Source organism: Euprymna scolopes, chromosome 3 (genome assembly GCF_053919585.1).
Source record: "Euprymna scolopes isolate OS-2025 chromosome 3, ASM5391958v1, whole genome shotgun sequence".
In the NCBI taxonomy this organism is placed as follows: Eukaryota; Metazoa; Mollusca; class Cephalopoda; order Sepiida; family Sepiolidae; genus Euprymna; species Euprymna scolopes.
Window position 1 is genome coordinate 142088783 of NC_136484.1, and position 22056 is coordinate 142110838.

At 31.7% G+C, this 22056-nt stretch overlaps 1 protein-coding gene and 1 long non-coding RNA gene across 5 annotated transcripts in view; one reads left to right on the top strand and one right to left on the bottom strand.

The window, feature by feature from the left end:
- Positions 1-5369: 5369 nt before the first annotated feature.
- Positions 5370-16457, top strand: LOC145263522 (uncharacterized). The gene is made up of 3 exons (XR_013864575.1): positions 5370-5504; positions 14372-14633; positions 16242-16457. It is a non-coding gene; the product is annotated as an uncharacterized LOC145263522 (long non-coding RNA).
- Positions 16458-17528: 1071 nt separating this feature from the next.
- The window catches only part of LOC145259589 (uncharacterized), a 183466-nt gene continuing 178938 nt past the window's right edge, over positions 17529-22056 (bottom strand). For all 4 annotated transcript variants that reach the window (XM_080117258.1, XM_080117246.1, XM_080117252.1 and 1 more), the window contains one exon: positions 17529-19428. In XM_080117258.1, the coding sequence (XP_079973384.1) occupies positions 17845-19413 (1569 nt within the window). In that variant the 5' untranslated portion in view covers positions 19414-19428 and the 3' untranslated portion in view covers positions 17529-17844. The remainder of the gene's footprint in view (positions 19429-22056) is intronic.

Here is a 22056-nt window from a genome sequence, read left to right on the forward strand (position 1 = left end):
AGGGTCCTACTAACATTTTTTGTTTATTTTTTAACTCCCCCCCCCCATTCTACGCCAATGAAATAATCAAACAAACAAACAAACGACTTATTACACAATTTTATTTTTAATTATATATATATATATATATATATATATATGTATATATATATATATATATAGTGTTATAATGGAATAATTCCAGGAGGAAATCCGGGTATGAGAGCTCAATGTGGTAAACAGAGCAATAACATAAAAATATAACACGGAAATTACATAATTGTCGATGCAATAATTTATTTCAACCTTATGGTATTTTCAAGCATCTAAGCTAGACAATTACATTTTTGATACTGAAATAAAGAAAGAAAAAGAATCGGGCCCCGACCATCAAAAACCAAAGGGAGTGGTAGTAGCAATCCACTTAATACATTTTATAGAGAGGGTGGGAATTAAGTTAGTATAGGAGGGATTTTTTTTTTAAAACAACAAGAACATTATGACACTTAAACGACTGTCCGGTAACGAAGTAATAACACACACACACACACACACACACACACACACACACACACACACACACACACACACACCTAAATATGCACGTTCTTACCCGTAAATGACTTGGCACGCGTTAACTAACCTAGGAAGAAGAGGGAATAAACTGACAATCGGCTGCGCGTAAGGGAGAGAGAAGAAGAAAGAAAAAAGAAAGAAGAGAAGAGAGTGACCATCAGCTGCCTGTCATATGGTTTAATTTAGTCTAGACTCTCATAGAAAGAGAAGGGAAAGGATAGAAAATGAAGATTATACGCGCGTCATGGAGTTAATTTAGTCATGGAAAATAAGTCTATTAAAAGATATATATATAAAAAAAAGTTATATACAAAGTTTTAAAACTCTCTGTATGTTTTCATGTTAAAATTATTTTGAACTAAATATTATCTTATAATACGTTTACATTTTCTATATTGTATTTGTAATATATTACTATGAATTCAAAAAATTGATTCTTATGTAGTTAATATTTTATGTATTTTTATGTAATTAATTTTATTGGTGATTATAGCGGTCGTTGTTATGTTATCAATTAAATTGAATAATATATATATATATATATATATATATATATATATATATATATATATATATAAAAGTGAACGTGTCTGTGTGTCTGTGTACATTTCCCTACGCAATAACTCTGTCAATTTTTAGTCTATAGACTCGAAATTTGAAATACCGGGTACTGAGATTTGGGAAAATCGATGTAACGGGTGTCAGCCAGAACTTTGGCTGTTAAGGGGTCAAATTTCAACGATTTGACCTTTAAGAACTCTACCAAACTCCTCCGACAATTTTGGGTCTAGACACTTGAAATTTTAGATATAGGTTCCTTGAACCTGGATCTAACTTAATAAAGTGATTTTAGCCCGAAACTATAAATTTTAAGGGGTCATAATAGGGGTCAAAGTTTTAAAAAATTAACCATTTGTTTTGTTTTTTTGCTTTTTTTGCACAGCATACACCTCCAAACACCCGAGCAACGCCGGGAACCCCTGCTAGTATATATATATATATATATATATATATATATATATATATATATATATATATATATATATATACATTTTATTCACTTTAATTTAAAAAAAAAATTAGTTCAGGATATCTTATGTAGAACGACACCCCCTTCTCTGTGTTTGCTGTGTGTTTGCGGTATTGTCGTGATGATAACTCTAGCTAGGATAAGCAGAGACCAATAGAAGGTACAGGGACGAGAATAACCAAAGATTCCCCCTCTCCAATTTTTAAATGGCCTTTGGCCTAATTTTTTGTTTTCCTATTGTGTTTTTGTATATTCTGGAAAATAAAAAAATATATAACTCAATATTATATTTTATTTGTGCATTTAAAAATTATTTATGTTAAAACTATTTTGAAATATAGAATGTTAAATTTTATTAGTCAATTTTTAAAATAATAATTGTAAATGTTGTTCATCTACTTAATTTTTTAAATATAAATTAATTCAATTCAATGAATGTTTCAGTAAATAATGTTTTCTGTTATGTTAGTTCGTTATTTTACTGAACTCGTTTTGAACTAAAATAAAATGTTGGTTTTAAAAATAATTCAATTTTGGATTGTCTCCCCTTTTCTCTAATGGACCTCTTTCAAAATTGAAACTAATAAAAAAAAATACTTCCGGTTAGGCTGTTAGCTAAAGTGAACTTGTGCTAAAAAGATTAATAAGCCCAAGAGATAGGTATGCACAATAAATCGCGGTAAGAAAAAAGCAGACAATTATAATTTATTTATTAAATGGGACCAAGTAAAGAATATATACCCTCGAGCAGACGCCGCCGCCTGGCGGTGCCCGACGCATATTTCAACTAACACCGGTGATTCGACCTTGACATTGGCACAAGCACATGGCGTCAGTTGTTTGTAAACACGTCAAATAGCAAACATGCTCGAATATTCGCCAGCAATTTTTTTTTTTTTAATATATTTACAAAACTTTGGAAGATTTAAAAGAAAAAGTATGTATTTACAAAACATTTTTTTAAAGTAAGTAACAAAACGAACGCATTTAAATAAAAGATATTTAAATAAATGGGTGTCTCTGTTTCGGATTATTGCGACCAAGATTGATTTTTATGTACCGTGTTTTTTTTTTTGGGTGCGTTTTTAAGACAATTCAATTCTTTAAAACATTAACTTCAGCGACAATTAATATATTTTGAAAATAATATTTTTAAATATTAAATTTTGACGAATATTCGCGAGCAAGATTTTTTGGGTTTGTATTACTGTAGCATAGCAGTATCAGAATTTTTGTAGGAATTTTTGACACCCCTAACACGAAACTGCGAATAAAATATAAAAATCTCGTAATTTCTCTGTTAAAAGTGGGTTATTTATTTACTTTATGGATTATACTTCCAAAATAAACTATTACAGTTGTTTTAAAAGTAATAGAAATTTTTTTTTTTTAAATAGTAATGAATTTTCCGAACTCAATATTTTTCAATTTTTAAACTAAAAATCTATCAAAATTTTTCTATTGATTCTATTTTTACGATATTTTCAGGGTCAATGTGAAATTTTATGTTCTTTCCAATAAACTGAATATAATATTTTAGACAAACGTTTTTTTTTTAATTCACGCCCCCCCCATTTGTGTAAGTGTCACACATTTTCAAGTTTCTCTTAAAAAGTAAATAATTAATTTATGTTTAATAGTTTTATATATCACAAATTGAAGAGAAAAGGTCAATAAATAATATATTCAAATTTAAAACAAAAAAAAAATCCCTTTTTTAGAAATTTACCTGTAAAGTCCGAGGTTTAAAACCTTTTAAAAAAAAAACAAAAAACACATTGTTTTTTTTTTTTTTAAATAAAACCTTGGTCCTTGCTCCTTTAATTGAAAAAAAAATTAGGGCTTGAATTACATTTTTCGAGGAGTTATAAGCTTGGAAAGATGGGGTGGAATTATTCATTATTTTCACGAAATTTCTGACACCTAGATTCGAAAAAGTTGTCAAAAAAAAACAAATGTATAACAAATAAATGTTATCAAAGGCAAGATAAATTACATTTCTACCAAACTGGATATAATTTTCGTGTTTTTATTCAATTTAACATGTTTATTCAGCTCGAAAAGCAGACAGTGTTTACCGATGTATTGGAAAATTTAAAATGGCGGCCGACTCTCTCTTTAACACGGTAAGTTCGGAAAAAGGTGTAATAAATAATAAACTAGACAAAATACTGTTAGAAATTTGCTCAATATATGTTATCGTGACATAACTTGATATATATTCGGTTGTTTTTAATAGTATTTTGTCTAGTTTATTATTTATAACACCTTTTGCCGAACTTACCGTGTTAAAGAGAGAGTCGGCTGCCATTTTGAATTTTCCAATACATCGGTAAACACTGTATGCTTTTTGAGCTGAATAAACATGTTAAATTGAATAAAAACACGAAAATTATATCCAGTTTGGTAGAAAAGTAATTTATCTTGCCTTTGATAACATTTATTTGTTATATATTTGTTTTTTGGCAACTTTTTCGAATCTATGTGTACAGTAATACAAACCCGATTTTTTTTAAAATAAAAAATATTTAAATAAATGGGTGTCTTTCTGAGTGCGTTTTTTTAAATAAAAATAAAAATTATAAAAAGATTTCTATTTTATAAAAATAAAAGTTATAAAAAGATATGTGAATAAAATAATATATTTTTAAAATTTCGATTGTTTATACTTGTGATTTTATTATGCATAAAAATTGCCTCGGCCTAGAAGGATTTCTCCTTCACTGACCACCGGCATACATCGCACTTTAAATAAATATTGAATTGTATTAAAAACGTACAAAAAAATGGCCAAAACCGTATAGAATGAACCTTCTTTTATAAGTTTTATTCAAACAGTCTTTATTTGAACTTAATGGACTGTTTTTTTTTGTTTTTGTTTTTTTTTTGGGGGGGGGGTTACGGTTTCATTCTTTTTATCAAACAAAAATAGAACTTTTATAATGAAATATATATTATGGACTGTTTTTCAAACAACATTTTTTTTTAATTAGTTTTATTTATAAAAAAAAAGACAGTGTTTTTTTTCTTTTCGAGATGTTTTTTTTGTTTCGCCATTTATTGCTTTTAAATTTTAATGATAAAAAAAAATTTCGTTAAATATATTAAAAAATTATTATAAAATATCTATAAAGTATATTTTTTTATGTCTGTAAAAGTTTGTTGAAAGTTCAAATAAATTTTATAATTTAATTGAAAAAAAAACACCTGGTCTTTTTTTATTTTATTTTTTTTTTTTTGAATAAAACTAACTTTAATTTTAAAATTTCGATGTTTGAAAAACAGTCCATAATATATATATATATATATGTCATTATCAAAGTTCTATTTTTGTTTGATAAAAAGAATAAAACAGTTATTAAAAAGTTCTGTAAATGTATTAAAAACGCACTCAGAAAGACACCCATTTACTGAAATATCTTTTATTTAAAAAAAAAATCTTGCTCGCGAATATTCGTCAAAATTTAATATTTAAAAATATTATTTTCAAAATATATTAATTGTCGCTGAAGTTAATGTTTTAAAGAATAAATATTGAATTGTCTTAAAAACGCACACAGAAAAAACACGGTACATAAAAATCAATCTTAGTCGCAATAATCCGAAACAGAAAGACACCCATTTATTTAAATATCTTTTATTTAAATACGTTCGTTTTGTTACTTACTTAAAAAAATGTTTTATAAATATATATTTTTTTCTTTTAAATCTTCAAAAGTTTTGTAATTATATATTTTTTTTTAAATTGCTGGCGAATATTCGAGCATGTTTGCTATTTGACGTATTTACACACAACCGACGCCATGTGCTTGTGCCAATGTCAAGGTCGAATCACCGGTGTTAGTTGAATTGTGCGCCGGTCACCGCCAGGCGGCGGCGTCTGCTAAAGGGTTTCTATTCTTTACCTGGTCCGTTAAAGGTAAATTAAAAATGTCAATATTTCTTTTTTTCATTTTTATTTTTAAACATTAGGTAAAGAGCAGTTCTCAAATTCATGTGTAAAAAATAAAAGATTAATGTTACACAAAGTACATTTTATTTTGTTTAAAAATTTGTTTCATTTTGGGGAAGTAATTATGTGGGATACTAACCGTATTATAGTTGACATAATCCAATAGGTTACGTAAACTAACGGAAGGTGCCAAACGAAAACTTTGTGATTTATTTGTTTTTAAAACGCCAATGTTACAACACTAGCAAAAAAAGGTTAGAAAAATTAAGGGGAAAAACATATATATATATATATATATATATATATATATATATATACACATAAAGTTTCGTGGTTTAATTTTAAATTCCAAAAAAAAAACAACGTATAGAGGCATATATAACTATTCTTAAATATTGAGCTTTTCCTTTTTGGCTAGGATCTCCTTGAAAGTATTACTTCAAGTAATATCTATCAGGATTTTTCATCTGAATTCTATCAGTATCTTATCTTGCTTATATATATATATATATATATATATATATATATATATATATAGTAGAAATGGTAATTAATAAAAACTGAAGAAAGTGCTCAATACTGTTGTAGAGCAAATATGCGTTTTATTTTTTATTATTGCCGTATCTTTCTGTTAAGTTACATTATTGTTTCAGCTACAGGTTTCTGTAAAAGTCTGAGGAAGCTACAGACGACCAAAAAAAAAACCGGCCGGGAAGCTGAAACAATAATGTAACTTAACAGAAAGATACGTTAATAAAAAATAAAACGTATATACATATATATATATATATATATATATATATATATATATATATATATATAGTAGCGTCCAAAAGTTAAGGAACGATCGATCATTTTTTTTTAATGGCTTCTAACTTTATCTATGAAAAAGAAAAAAAAAATTTTTGGTGAATTTTCCAATGTTTAATAATGGTAGTTAAAGAAAAAGAATTTTTTTTAATTTTTGATTTTAATACATATTAGTTTTTTTTTTACATATAAATAAATTTAATTAAATTACAGGCGTCCAAAAGTTAAGGAACGAGGGAAATTCATTATGAAAAAATAAAGAATCCTTTCAGTATTTAGTGAAAAGCCCCTTATTTTCAATCACAATATGGCATCTTTTGCTGCAAGACAGAACCAATCGTTCACATGTTATAGGTGAAATATTATTCCAGGATGTTTTTATACATTCCCATAAATCATCAAGATTTTTTGGGTTTTTTCTGTGATCTGATCACCAATAATTTTCCAAACATTTTCAATTGGATTCAGGTCTGGGCTCTGAGCTGGCCAATCCATAACGCAAATATTGGCTCTCTATAACAGATATGAGGGGAAAACAAATGAACACATATCCAAGGAAATGGCAGAAACTCTCGAGGATGACCTCCAATCCGTAGTGGAATGGGGACAAAAATGGTTGGTCACATTCAATGCTGCTAAGACTAAGCTTGTTTCCTTCAATAACTACAAGAAACCTTCTCTACCACCAATAGCAATGGCTAAGAACACATTGCCTGAAAGTACTTCTTTTAAACTCCTCGGCCTAACGTTTACAGGGAATATGAACTGGAATAGATACATTGAGAGCATTGCCAAGGCTGCTGCAAGGAAGGTTAGCTCCCTCTACCGTGCTAGAAAACTACTTACGCCTGACAGTATCCTATACCTCTATAAGGCAACCATTCGCCCATGTATGGAGTACTGTTGTCACATCTGGGCTGGTGCATCTGCTGCTTGTCTCTCGCTCCTGGACAGGGTTCAAAAGAGAGTCGCCAACCTGATAGGTCCTGAACTGTCATCTAGGCTTCAGCCTCTGTTCCATCGACGAGATGTTGCATCCCTCTGCCTGTTCTACAAATACTTTAATGGTGAATGCTCTGACGAACTGCAAACACTTGTACCTCCCCGACGTAACTACCCCCGACAAACTCGACAAGCTACTAAGTCTCATCCCTTTACAGTAGATATCCCTAGGTGCAAGAAAGCCTTTTACTCCAATAGTTTCTTCCCCAGAACTGCGGGTCTTTGGAACTCCCTTCCAGGATTCTGCTTTCCCAACTGCAATGATATGCAGAAGTTCAAATGTAATGTTAACAAACATCTTTCTACTCATCTCCCTTCATAATACCTCGCTAATTAAGTCCCTAATAGTAGCCCTCTGCTTCAAAGTGGCACTGTGCCTTGTTTGGGGTGAAAATTCAATTAAAAAAAAAAAAATGTAGCTTTTCTAAAACTATTTTTGCTTTATGGCATGGTGTGTTGTCTTGCATAAAGATATCAGAATTAGAAAGATTATGTACCACATGTTCTCTAATCAATTCTCTGTACATTCGGGCATTAACTTTTCCATAAATTCTCACAAGGGGGCCAGTTCCTTTTGAAGATATCATGCCCCATACCATTATACTGCCGCCTCCAAATTTTACTGTACTTTTAATGCACTTAGGGGACAGTCTTTCTCCATTTTTTCTTCTGACATGTGTCTAATCCGAAAAGATTAAATTTAGATTCATCAGTAAAATGAACATTTTTCCCATTTTTTTTCTTCCCAAAACAAATGTTTTTCGGCGAATAACAATCTTGCCTTTTTATTCTTAATAGAAATTAAAGGCTTTGAGCATGGACTTCTTGAAAATAATCCAATTTCATTTAATCTTCGTGAGATTGTTTGTCGGGAAATCTTGTGTCCAGTTTTGGATGTAAAATCCCGGGATATCGAAGCTGCAGTTTTAAAGCGATCAGAACGAGATGATCGAGTGAGTTTTCTATTCTCCCTTTTAGTTGTTATTCGGGGTCGGCCCGATTTTCCTTTTCAGCCAATGGTAAACCTTTTTTTCTATTTTCAATAATCCGAAAAACAACGCTTTTAGACCTTTTCAATATTTTAGTAATCTCCCCTATGGACTTTTTTTCATCATAATGGTCACAAATAAGCTGTTTTTCTTGTACAGATAGCCTTTTTCGAATATTCGGAGTCGCCATTTTGTTGTTGTGAATAAAATTGTTAACGTTTGTATTAATTTTCTACGTTCCTAAACTTTTGGACGCCTGTAGTTTAATTAAATTTATTTATATGTAAAAAACTAATATGTATTAAAAATAAAAAAAATATGTTTTATTTAACTACCATTATAAAATGTTATATTTGTTTCATTATTATTGTTCGTTGTTAAGTCTTATTAAAAGAGAGTCTTAGAGAGAGATGTGTTGTAAGAGAGAGATTGTTCGTGTTATAAAGAATGTTATTGTTTCTGTTATGAAGATTCATATATATTAAAAATGTTCATACTTAGATGTGTTGAAGAAGGAAGCTCTTTGAGTGAGGGAACAGTGTTCAGACAGTCTTGGTGTAGATATGAGATGTCGAGACGTGTATGTAAAGACATTTTGAAACACAAGATATACAAGACATATAATAACAATTTTCACTTTACCTTTTGGTAGAATTACAACACAAAGACGACGTTTATAAAAACACATGATGGGTTTATTTCTTCTCACGACCGGCCGTGGTTTTCTGAGTCAAGAATTCAAAGCTTCACATTCTAAGTTTCAAAAGTGACTGTCTCGCTTCTAGACGTTCGAATGTCCATGTCTGGACTGTCGTCTGTCGTCCTCAGACTCTCTCTGACTCTCTTCCAGTTTCTCCTCCAGTTTCTCTCAAGTTTTTAACTATATCTAGAACTTCTCATTTTCCATGACGTCATACACATGTTAAAACCTGTGTCTTCTTTCACGTGTTCTGGACATGCGTGTCCAAAACTTTTTCCTTTGTTTACAAAAGGAATTTTAACCTATATTCCCAGTAACCTATTTTTCCAATATGTTAAAAACATGTTTATTAAATTATCTTGTACAGTTGCATTCTCCAATTGAATTTTTCATAACAAAATTGACAACGCACATTCTTTTCTTGAAACCATTTTATCTCTAAGCTAAACAATCGTTTGTTTTACATTCCATTTTCTAATTCTCTCTCGCAATCTATTTCTAAACCTAATTTACGAGGTTCGAATTTCGTCTATTCTCTTTCATTTTCATTTTAACTAAATCTCTCTATTTTTATACTTACATAAAAAGGGGACAGCCCTTATCATGTAACATCCCTCCCTTCCATATTTCACAAAAAATGTATGCATTTTTTAAATTTAGTACATTTCCTTTTTCTACATTTACACAACCACACAGGTAGAAAAGATCAGGCTAAAAAAAAATATCTTTCAGTCAGCCCTCCTCTGCCGACTTCACAATTATTATATTTTTATAAGATCAGAACCTTTCTGATCTTCTTGGCATTTACTTTTTTTGGGTGTAGGGTCTTTACCTATGATTCACATCAGCTACTTTCAAGCCACCTATATGCTGCGGACTAGAGGTTTCCACCTCCCTCGAAATGGACGACTCCGTTCATTCCAAAATTGTCCTGATCGTCTCTTTCCGCATGGTTAGTCTTATCAAGTATGGCTTTGTTTTTTTATTCTATAACTATCTTATACGGGACATACCAAAGCTCATAACCAATCTTCTTGGTTGGTTTTAACTATCAAGATATACCTTTTTTCTCTCATACGGAATCACTCGGATTTCCTTGCTTGGATTCTTGAAACTTCGACGAAGATTTAGAAATATCACCCCTAACTAACTAACACCCTTTGTGCTACAACACCCTAATTGCGCACTAAATTCTATCTAATAGCCCGATTTTTTGTGATTTTTCTTTTCTCTCACCAGAGCTTCCAAGATCCAGCAGATATATCCCGCGTTCATGCGTCTCTAAAAAAAAAAATACAAGGTTATATCTTTCTTATGTAATCTACGGCATATTTTTGCCTGTCTCTTACTTCATTAAGCTATATGTGATTGCCTCGGGACTACCTATCATCGGTTTACTGGTCCCCTTAAGAATTTTCGTATTCTTTCCAACGCCTGTTTATTAATTAAGCCAAGTCTTACCACTTGCTTGGAGTCGTTACGTGCAACCAGCTTATTTTAAGCACTTAATTAAACAGGTTCCCAAATTTTTTCAAATAGGGGCACATCTTGTGCTTATCAATCTCTACCAAGTCACTTTTCTTAGAAAAAATTATAGGATCTCTAAAAAAACCAAAAAAAAAAACCAAATTCTAAAAAAAAACATCTTTCTTACGGCTTATCACATCTAAAAACTCTATAAATACCCGTTTACGTAATTTTAATTCTTGTCCCCTTCTAAAATTCTAACTGAATCTGTAAGCCAACCATACGTCTTAACTAGTTTTATTTTCTCCTAGACTGTTTAAATCTAATGTATATTTACTGATGACTTTGAATTCTTGCTGTGAAAACAATAACATTTACATTACAATATGGTTCAACATCAACACATTTTCAAAAGAAAATACCTTAATACATTTAAACATTTTGCAACAAAACAAAAAAAAAATTCGTTGCATTATACATTTCAAAAGTCTGTTAACACAAAACAAAAAATTGTCCCTTTTTAGAAGACCAGAACAATTAAAACACACTAAAAAGCCGAAAATTATTCACAATTTGATTTTCATTTCTGCATCCTTCTTTTTTACTTTAGTGTATTTTATTTTATTTATTTATTTATTTATTCATTCTTCCTTTAATACTCGAGAATTTTAAATGTAGTTTCGACTTTTTACACTAAATTGTTATTTATTATGATTGACAGTTTCTCTAAACAATTCAGACATAAACACACATTTATGAATGACACTTTCCTATTTTTATTTGTGTGCGGCTGTGTTTTTATTATATTTATGAATGAAATATTCTTGGGTAGTTTTTTTTTAACTGGCCGTATCTCTTTTATCATTCATTACGGCATATCGGCCTTTTTTTTCTTTTTTAATATTTTCTTGAAAACTTTAGTTTTCTGTGTGTGTGTGTGTTCAAAAATTTTTCTTTTCTTTTTCTTTTTGTTCGTATTTCTGTGATCGTGTGATGTTTTTTTTTTCTGTGGTATTATTTTTTTTTATTATCTTGGACCCTTTTAAAACGTTGTTTTCTTTTTTTTCCGAAGTTTTTTTCTTTTTTTTTAATTTTAAACTCACCCTTGCTGGGTGATCTGGTCGCTTCCGGCTCCAAATTGTATTTATTGTATATACCCCAGGTTCGGTATTGCATCGTTGATGCAAACTGATCAACGGGCACCAAATCGTATTTGTTGTCTAGGAGTCTTAGTGTCTTAGAGAGAGTTTTATTAAGAGGGATGTTCGGAGATGATGTTGAGAGACTTAGAGATGTTGTAGTAAGAGGGATGTTGTTTGTGTTATGACCATATTCATATATATTAAAATGTTCATACTTAGAAGTGTAGAAGCTCTTTGAGTGATGGAACAGTGTTCAGACAGTCTTTGGTGTAGATATGAGATGTCGAGACGTGTATGTAAAGACATTTTGAAACACAAGATATACAAGACATATAATAACAATTTTCACTTTACCTTTTGGTAGAATTACAACACAAAGACGATGTTTATAAAAACACATGATGGGTTTATTTCTTCTCACGACCGGCCGTGGTTTTCTGAGTCAAGAATTCAAAGCTTCACATTCTAAGTTTCAAAAGTGACCGTCTCGCTTCTAGACGTTTGAATGTCCATGTCTGGACTGTCGTCTGTCGTCCTCAGACTCTCTCTGACTCTCTTCCAGTTTCTCCTCCAGTTTCTCTCCAGTTTCTAACTATATCTAGAACTTCCCATTTTCCATGACGTCATACACATGTTAAAACCTGTGTCTTCTTTCACGTGTTCTGGACATGCGTGTCCAAAACTTTTTCCTTTGTTTACAAAAGGAATTTTAACCTATATTCCCAGTAACCTATTTTTCCAATATGTTAAAAACATGTTTATTAAATTATCTTGTACAGTTGCATTCTCCAATTGAATTTTTCATAACAAAATTGACAACGCACATTCTTTTCTTGAAACTATTTTATCTCTAAGCTAAACAATCGTTTGTTTTACATTCCATTTTCTAATTCTCTCTCGTAATCTATTTCTAAACCTAATTTACGAGGTTCGAATTTCGTCTATTCTATTTCATTTTCATTTTAACTAAATCTCTCTATTTTTATGCTTACATAAAAAGGGGGCAGCCCTTATCATGTAACAAAAACATTGGAAAATTCACCAAAAAATTTTTTTTTTCCTTTTTTATAGATAAAGTTAGAAGCCATTCAAAAAATACAAGTGGGAAGGAAAAAAATGGGAAAAGGTTAATTTTACTGATGAATCTAAATTTAATCTTTTCGGATCAGACAAAAGACCACATGTCAGAAGAAAAAATGGAGAAAGACTGTCCCCTAAGTGCGTTAAAATACAGTAAAATTTGGAGGCGGCAGTATAATGGTATGGGGCATGATATCTTCAAAAGGAACTGGCCCCCTTGTGAGAATTCATGGAAAAGTTCATGCCCGAATGTACAGAGAATTGATTAGAGAACATGTGGTACATAATCTTTCTAATTCTGATATCTTTATGCAAGACAACACACCATGCCATAAAGCAAAAATAGTTTTAGAAGAGCTAAATAAATCCATTATTTGCGTTCTGGATTGGCCAGCTCAGAGCCCAGACCTGAATCCAATTGAAAATGTTTGGAAAATTATTTGTGATAAGATCACAGAAAAAAACCCAAAAAATCTTGATGATTTATGGGAATGTATAAAAACATCCTGGAATAATATTTCACCTATAACATGTGAACGATTGGTTCTGTCTTGCAGCAAAAGATTCCATATTGTGATTGAAAACAAGGGGCTTTTCACTAAATACTGAAAGGATTCTTTATTTTTTCATAATGAATTTCCCTCGTTCCTTAACTTTTGGACGCCTGTAATTTAATTAAATTTATTTATATGTAAGAAAAACTAATATGTATAAAAATCAAAAATTAAAAAAAAAATTTTTTTCTTTAACTACCATCATTAAACATTCACCAAAAATTTTTTTTTCTTTTTCATAGATAAAGTTAGAAGCCACTTGTGCACTAGTGTGAAGGTACAGCTAATTAAAATAATAAAACAATTGTTTGCTACGAGTTGTTGCATAAATATGCCAGAATGCTAAAACTTTAAATCAAAGAAAAACTTGTTGTACGGTAAGTTTCATGAATAAATATTTATTTTTTTTCACAAAACAGAATATTGTGCAACATCTTATAGCAAACAATTGTTTGATTATTTTAACTCGCTGTACTCGGCCACAAATTACTGTGGAAAACAAACGCAAAAAAACACAAAATGTATGTTTCTTATGTTTATGTTCTCAATACTTGTAGATAGCTGAGGTTGACAGAGTAAACATGAGAGTTTAGTTTTAGTATGAACATGTATGAGCACGCATTTGAAAATCTTGTACAATAAACATTTTAGCCGATTTTATTTTTGTATATAAGTATAGTGTTTTGTCAGTAATAAATCGATGGAAAAAGATGAAAAGAAAGCTTTTAATAAATAAGAAATAAAAATATACTATATATATATATATATATATATATATATATATATATATATATATATATATATATATATATATATATATATACAGTATCGGCCATAATATAAGGAACGGAAAAAAATTTACAATTATTCATGTATATTTTTAAAATTAGTGTATGGATTTTTCTGAAATACTCAGAATAAACAAATAGAACCAATGTGTATAAACTAGTACCAAAAAAAAAAAAAATTATATATATATACATTTTCATCCAGAATAGTTAAAGTTTGTATTGTTTATTGACATTTTTTCTTTTTTTGAATTTTATTTAACAACTAAAGTTGTTAATTTATTTTATTGCATCTTTCTTAGATGTTGTTTCATGACGTTTCGGCCAACTATTCCTCTGGCTTTTGTCAGGTGGTAACCACGACGGGATAGGAACTCCAAATCTCCTAACTGCATTCTCATCAATTACTGCCATACATAGTTGTTGTCACCAGGTTTTAGCCAAGTAAGCCTCTGACCAGCTTCTGGTAGGATTGAAACCGCTATCTTCAGACAATTCTCACCTGGAACCATAGAAATTCAACGTCTCTATCCACTGTGCCATGGGCCCCGAAGGGCAATCAAGGTTGGATTTTTTTGTCTTATAAATCCACGTTTATTTTATTATCTGATCTTCCATGGTGGGGTCTTTACCGAATGGTATATATATTATTTAATGGGAATTCATTATTGAGATGAGTATTATTAATTAATTAATTAATAATCATCTCAATAATGAATTCCAATTAAATAATATATAAACAAAAGTTGTGTTTTCTTTTTCAAGTGCATGCTCAACCGAGAACACACACACAAACACATACAATGATTTTGAGAGCTAAGAATTTCAAAACAAACTAACAGAAAAAAAAATACAAATTTACAGTTATTAATGTTTGGGGGCAATTTCTTTAAAAGAAGCTTTTTTTTGTATCAGACGCTTCGCCAGGTCAAATAATATGCCTCTTAGTGATGCCATATTTTAATTTTAGTAACCCTTCGTTTATAAAGGGAAGAATTGGATTCTGGAATATGAGAATTTTCAGAATTCAGTCAATCAGAATGGACTGACTTTGGTAAGGGAGACTTTATAGTTTATGAATCGGAAATTAGAAAGATGATGTTATGTCTATGTCTCTATTAGCCAGTTACAGTTGGTGTAATCACAGTATCGTTGGAAAATGTAGAATTAGTCCCGGTGACAACTGGTAGCAGTGGTAGGACTAAATATTTAGAGAGAAAAATAATAATCCCTCCTCTAAAGATGTTGCGATTATGATGGTGTTGTTAGTCAGGTTCAATGTAGCGTTTTATTATCACGACTGAATGTGTCTATAATGGTGTTTGAAAGTTACATAAGATTGTGGCTATTAGGCTAGATGTATTGAACTTGTATGTGGCATCTGTTGTTGCAAACCTATGATACTTTGGTTCAGAGGGGAATTTCTGCAGTCATTTTATTATATAGGAGATGATTTTGAGGGGATGCAGAACTTTATGCAGAAATAAAAGCTTAATTTTTACCTTTTAACCATTCTGTATTTTCACATCACAATTTAAGAAACAAAATGTAATCTAAATAAAAAATTGGCAGGACTCTTTCACTGATGCCATAATTTGTGCCAACTATAAACTTTGATGTGCTTTCTCAACTGCTAAACACTCTACTTCTTATTCTCTATAATTCGTCCTTCTTAATGCAGTCACTCTTCTCATATGCAATTAATGACTTTATAGTTTTTAACTACATAAAATATACCATAAAAATTGAATTTCATTTATACTTATTTGATAAACAGTTTAATATGCTATAATATTTGTAATTTATATTGTCATATTTACTTATGTATATGCAATAATTTTCTTGATAGTAATATTATTATAATTATTAACAATATTATTTAAAACAATTTAATAAAAATAAAAATATGCATTTCAAAAATATGTTATTTCAACAACTTTCTTGGAATTTCATTTTCACAAAATTCCAAGGGAAGTAATTTACATAAAAACTTACGTTTTGAGTTTTGCAGCATTAGTAAAACCTTTATTATTTCTGATTGTCAAAAACGACTTCTGTGATGTAGTTGTGTCCGAGTTGGGTATAGGGTTAAGATTAGTTGTATCTACCATTTTTTGTTTTAAATACTAATAAATTTAATCTTTTTCTATTATATCTGCTCTTGATCTTCAGTTGGAGTTTAAAGATGATCTTATACTGACCAGCAAAAGGTTTAACCCTTTCAGCTTCTGATAAATATGATATTCACACCACTATTTGCACTACAACCAGGATCATCCTTCTCTCCTTTCCCCACAGCGGTCAGAAGCTCCTACATTTCTAGGTAATCCATAATCACCAACGTTTAGTGGCAGAGGATGTTTGGGATTGCTACAATCTGTCACATACACCCAGAACCACCAGAGTTTGTGGCATTAGAAGAATGCATGATTGTTTTTTTTTTTTTAATTCAATTTATTTATTGTGGACTATTATGTGGATTATTATAAATAAATTAACAAATAATACTCATCTCAATAATTCCAATTTAAATAATATGTTTTTTTTCTATAAGCATGTTACACCAGGGACAGTGAGGCAACTCCTTCATTCTGGAATTGCATTGTGGGATAGCACATTTTGGGTAATCGCCAAGTCAGAAGAAATTCAGAGTTGTTGAAATGATTTATACTTGGCACCTGATCCCCTTTGGAGTTCTCCTCCTCCAACTACTCAAACCGCTCAATGAATGGATCCTCATAAGCCCTCTCTCTCCTCACTAAACTCTTATGGAATTCCTTTCTTTAAAACCAAGAATGACCACTGGGTTAAGGGCACTTTTTGAGTTTAAGGTAATGTAAAACGTGTTGAGTTAGAAGAAAAAACAAAATGACAATTTCATTCGATAATCACTAAAAAAATCGAAAATTAAACAAAATACTGGTAAACCGTCACATGTTCGCATGATTAATGACATTTATTGAATATGATTCTCTTAATAATTTGTTTAATTTTGAGTTTTGGAGCGATTACTGAGGCTTGAATAAGACCACCATTTTGTTTCTTATTCTAACTTGATATGTTTAATACTTTCTATATTTTTAACTAAAACACCTTACAATTTGTTAAAACACACAAAAAAAAATTATCTAAGTAGGTAGAAACGTAATTTTACCCGGTTATTTGCTTTGTTACTTATTCTATAAAATGACCAATTTTCTTTTCTGATCAGCTTTTATCTTCATAAATTATTTGATATTGACAGAAAATAGTGTTTTTGCTGTTAATTTGACAGTGTTTAACTCCAATCTAAAGATCATGAAATGGTAGGTTTTGTCAATCAGAGAATTTTCATTTGCAAGAAATTCTAACTGTTATTTTAAAATTGAAAAAAAAAAGATTTTAAATGTTTGCCAAACAAAAGGATTTAATTCAAGTAATTAAAAAAAACAAGAAAAAAAAAACAATAAGAATACAGAATAGAGAGGAAGTACATTTTTATTACCCGGAAGATAGTCCATCATTAACATTTAGAAATTCGATAATTTCACAAAGGATGCTTTTTTAAATCAAAATTATATTTTTACCGGTTTGTTGTACGTAATACATTGTTTTTTACTGCAAAACATTGTGATGCACCAATGGAATGCATAGAATTAAGAGTTTTTGGGGTTTTTTTTTGCATCCTTTTAAATACATATGCATCAGGAATAAATGATGCAGATACAGCTGATGATATCAGCTATTATGTGAATCTCCTTAAAATTCTGTTTCATCTCTCTAATTTTGTACAAAACTAGTCAGCAATTTTAACTTTTAATACAATCGGCGGCTCTGAGCGCATTATGACCGACATGACTTTCCGATAAGTAACATCCGGGAGGGGTAAAAATTCAAATTTGTTGACTAACAAAGCCAAAACTGTCTTCATTTCCATGAGAGCAAATTTGTATCCGATACACATCCTGCTTCCACCAATGAATGGTAAAAAAGAATACGGATAAATAGTATTGGATTCATCAAACCTTTCCGGGTAGAAGACGAGAGGATCTTCCCAATATTTTGGATTCCTATGCAGGGAGGCAATGCTAATGTTTACATTGGTGCCTTTTGGAAAATAATATCCTTCAATATAATTGTCTTCTGTTGCTTGTCGCATAATCATTGGAACTGGAGGAAATAATCTAAGAGTTTCTTTGATGACACATGTAAGATACGTCATTTTCTCCAGATACTCAGGCGTAAGTGACTCTTCATTTAGTGATATAATGGAACGAACCTCTTCTCGGACTTTAACCTGAATTTCAGGGTGAATTGATAACTGATGAAGAACCCACGTCATTCCAATACCGGTTGTTTCATGACCTGCTAACATAAAAGTTACGACTTCATCTCGAAGCTGTTTGTCATTTAGTATAGATTGGTTATCAGCATCCTTTGCTTTCAGCAGGTTACCTAAAAGGTTCGTAACATCAGTCTCTTCATCACTCATCTCCATTTCATTACACTTTTTCTTAATCATCGAGTACACTAATTCGTTAACCTTTTCTACTTGGGTTTCATAACCGTCCATGAATCTTCCTTGAATCTTGCGCAAAATTGGAAATATAGCACAGAGGATCGTTAACCAAGACAACTTGAATTCTCCAAGGATTTTCCGGAAATTCGAAGTAATCTCACTGCTGCAATGCTGTATGGCATTGAATTCATAATCGAATGCAAACTTACCGATCACATCAAGGGTCAAATTTGTCAGTTCTGAATTGATGGGGATATTAATATAAACTTCACTATCATTCTTACACTGCATCTTGTTAATCTCCTTGAGCCACATCTCTGTCAACTCTTTTCCAGCTTTCTCAAACTGAGGAATGATTTTGTTTAAAATGCTCAGTTTGAAGGATGGGTTACAAATCCTGCGATTTCGACTATGCAATTCACCTTCAGATGTTATAAGTCCATTTCCAAGCAAAGATTTCACCAACATATACGCAGGCTTTGATTTCTGGTAGATGTTAGACTTGGTAACAAAGATGGACTTGGCCACATCTGCATCACACACCATAACTCGCTCATCTCCATATAACCAATAATAACGGAACACTGAACACTTCAGATTGTTCATCCAATGCATACAGAATTCTCCAGTTTCATAATGCATCTGTTCAAATATGGAACCAAAAATGGGCATGAATGGAGTACTCGGAAGGTACTTTAGAGGGGAAAAGTAAATGTACAGGAATTGGGTATAAATAATAAACGAAATGAATGAAAAAATTCCAATCTTTAGAATTGCAGACCAAGTAAGTAAAACAGAGGCCACATGAGCGCAGTTGGTAACATTCAATATAATTTCATCCAACATTCTTTAGGTTTGGATCTGAAAAATATAAAATAAATAAAAGTAAATCTTTACACATGTAAGTTATATATATATATATATATATATATATATATATATATATATATATATATGTTGTGCTCGGATCTCCCACTCTCAGGTCAGCAACTGACCTCTACTTCTTCAGAAACTGTGGCTCATGATGTCCAGTCTACGGGAGATCTCCACATTAAATTTTGAATTCTCAACGCCTCTCTGTAGAATTCTGCTGAAAGCAAAAAGTGAAGCTTAGCATGCACCAGAAAGAAAGATAGACAAAACCAGGGTTTCTATCTACTGAAAATTAATTTCACAAAAGTTACAGATCTTTTTTTAAATATGTACAACATTCAGTTACTAAAACATTTCAAGTTTCACAAATCTCTTTCTTCTGCTCACTGGATTGCTAATCAGGATGGTGCAGAGGGGGGGTCGTTAGGCGTCAGGAGCTGTCTCTTCTGAGATTTCGGCACAAAATCTGTCTAATCCGAGCGGGCATTGGCTTTTTATAATAAGGTCACAGTTGGGGTCAGACAATCCACCCAACCCATCAGCAATACATTTCCTGGGGAATCTCCAGATACATTTACATGTGTGCACTTCCCCAATATTACCAGAGTTTTGCAATGAAAGCATCTTCACACGACCTGGGAGGTCAACACTTGTCAATTTCCTTGCTTAGAACCCAGAACACCTGAGCCGGTGTTCTCCAGGCCAGATGAATGTCATTGTCCCTTATTCTAACATTTCCTGTCATTTGTTTTCAAACAATAAAATATATATCTGGCTTTAACAATAAAAAATATATATTTATTTTATTTCAAGTATTTTTGATATCTGCCATTGTCCGGGATTCAATTAGATACTCTTAGCATATTTACCCGGTCTTTGTCAGGTCTCAGGGGGGTCTCAACTTCCCCAATGGGGAGCTATTCGCTCCCTCAAGACGATCATGTTACATATATGAATACTGTGTATCGCTTTATTGCAGGTCAATATTTTTTTAATTTTGGAATTGGTATGAAACGCAGAGATATGAAATTTGGTACACTGGAAGAGCATCACAAGGTGACATATTTCTCTGATTTCTGTGGAATTTAAACAAATATTTTGAAAATTATAGTAATTTTTCCATTCTTTGGTAATTTTAAGTGTGTATCCCTTTATTGTAAGTGTCTAAAAATTTATATTTTCGGCAATAAAACAATATTTTAACTTCATATTTCTATTTCTATGAAATAAAGAACATATCCAGTAACAATATTAACCAAAACAAGAATGAATTTTACATTATTTTGTTTAAGGAAATATTTATTTATCAACATAACTCCCATACTTCAAAATCACTTTGAATAGCCACTTGTCAACTGATGATGTCAATCAGCAGATTTGAGATGATGTGATGATATAAGAATGCATAAAAATCAATTTGTGATAGCGTGTCGATGAAAGGTCATCAAGTCATGGTGACAAATTCTCATTTAAAAATAAAATATAAGACTGGCTTGTCAGTTTGACACCTTCTGGCACTTGAAGTTGTCCAATTAGTTCTTTGCAGGTCTCCAGGTACTACCAGGTCTCCTTCTCCAACATCAGGGGTCTACGTTCCAACCATTAAGGATGGCTTCCCGTGTGGCAGGGATATCTCTAGAGAAGATCCTAATTTACCCTATATGTGGTTCAGGGTTGCACTTGCTAACACCACTGCATTTATATTTACCCTCTATCGACCCCACAACAACGGAGTTACTATCTTTAAGAGCATATCTGAGAAAATAGACCACATACTGTCTGCACATCCCTCGGCTAACATCCACATCTGTGGTGACTTCAACGTTCATAACGTGGAATGGCTGACCCATTCAAATAAGACAGACGATGAGGAGAGGTTTTGTCATGATTTTGCCATTGCTTATGACCTCACTCAGATTGTTCGTGAACCCACCCATGTGGCCGATACACCCGGTCAATATGCAAGCCTCCTAGACCTTTTTCTCTCAACTTCCCCTGAGCTATGTTCATGTTCCGTTTATTCTTCTCTAGGATCCTCCGACTACTCTGTCACATCAGTTAAGATAAAAACAAAATGTAAGAAGTCCCCAGACGTACCCCTCCACCGTACTGTATACCGATACTCCATGGCTGACTGGGATAGCTTCCGTACATTCATATCTGATTTACCTCTGCACTCCATGTTTAAAAAGGAAGTGTCCTCTATAGTATCAGATCTGACCGAATGGTTAATTGTAGGCATAGACCAATTCATACAATCTAAAAAATTCCAACAAAAACCCAACAGCCAGCCATGGTTCTCCCCAGAATGTGCTGCTGCTATCGCGCACAGAAATCACTTTTTCCATAGCTACCAACGTAATAGATGCACTGAGACTAAAGCTGCCTTCAGGACTGCCAGCAACCACTGTAAAAGAGTAATAAAAAATACAAGAGAGCTATATGCCCAGTCTGTTAAATCCAAGATAGCTGATCAGTGGCTTGGTTCCCACCAGTTTTGGCAAATAACAAATAGGATCCTGAACAGAAGTGTGCATTCTATCCCAACCATTATCAATGGACCAGAGGTCATCTCGTCAGCGTCAGACAAGGCCAAACTATTTGCAAAGAACTTTG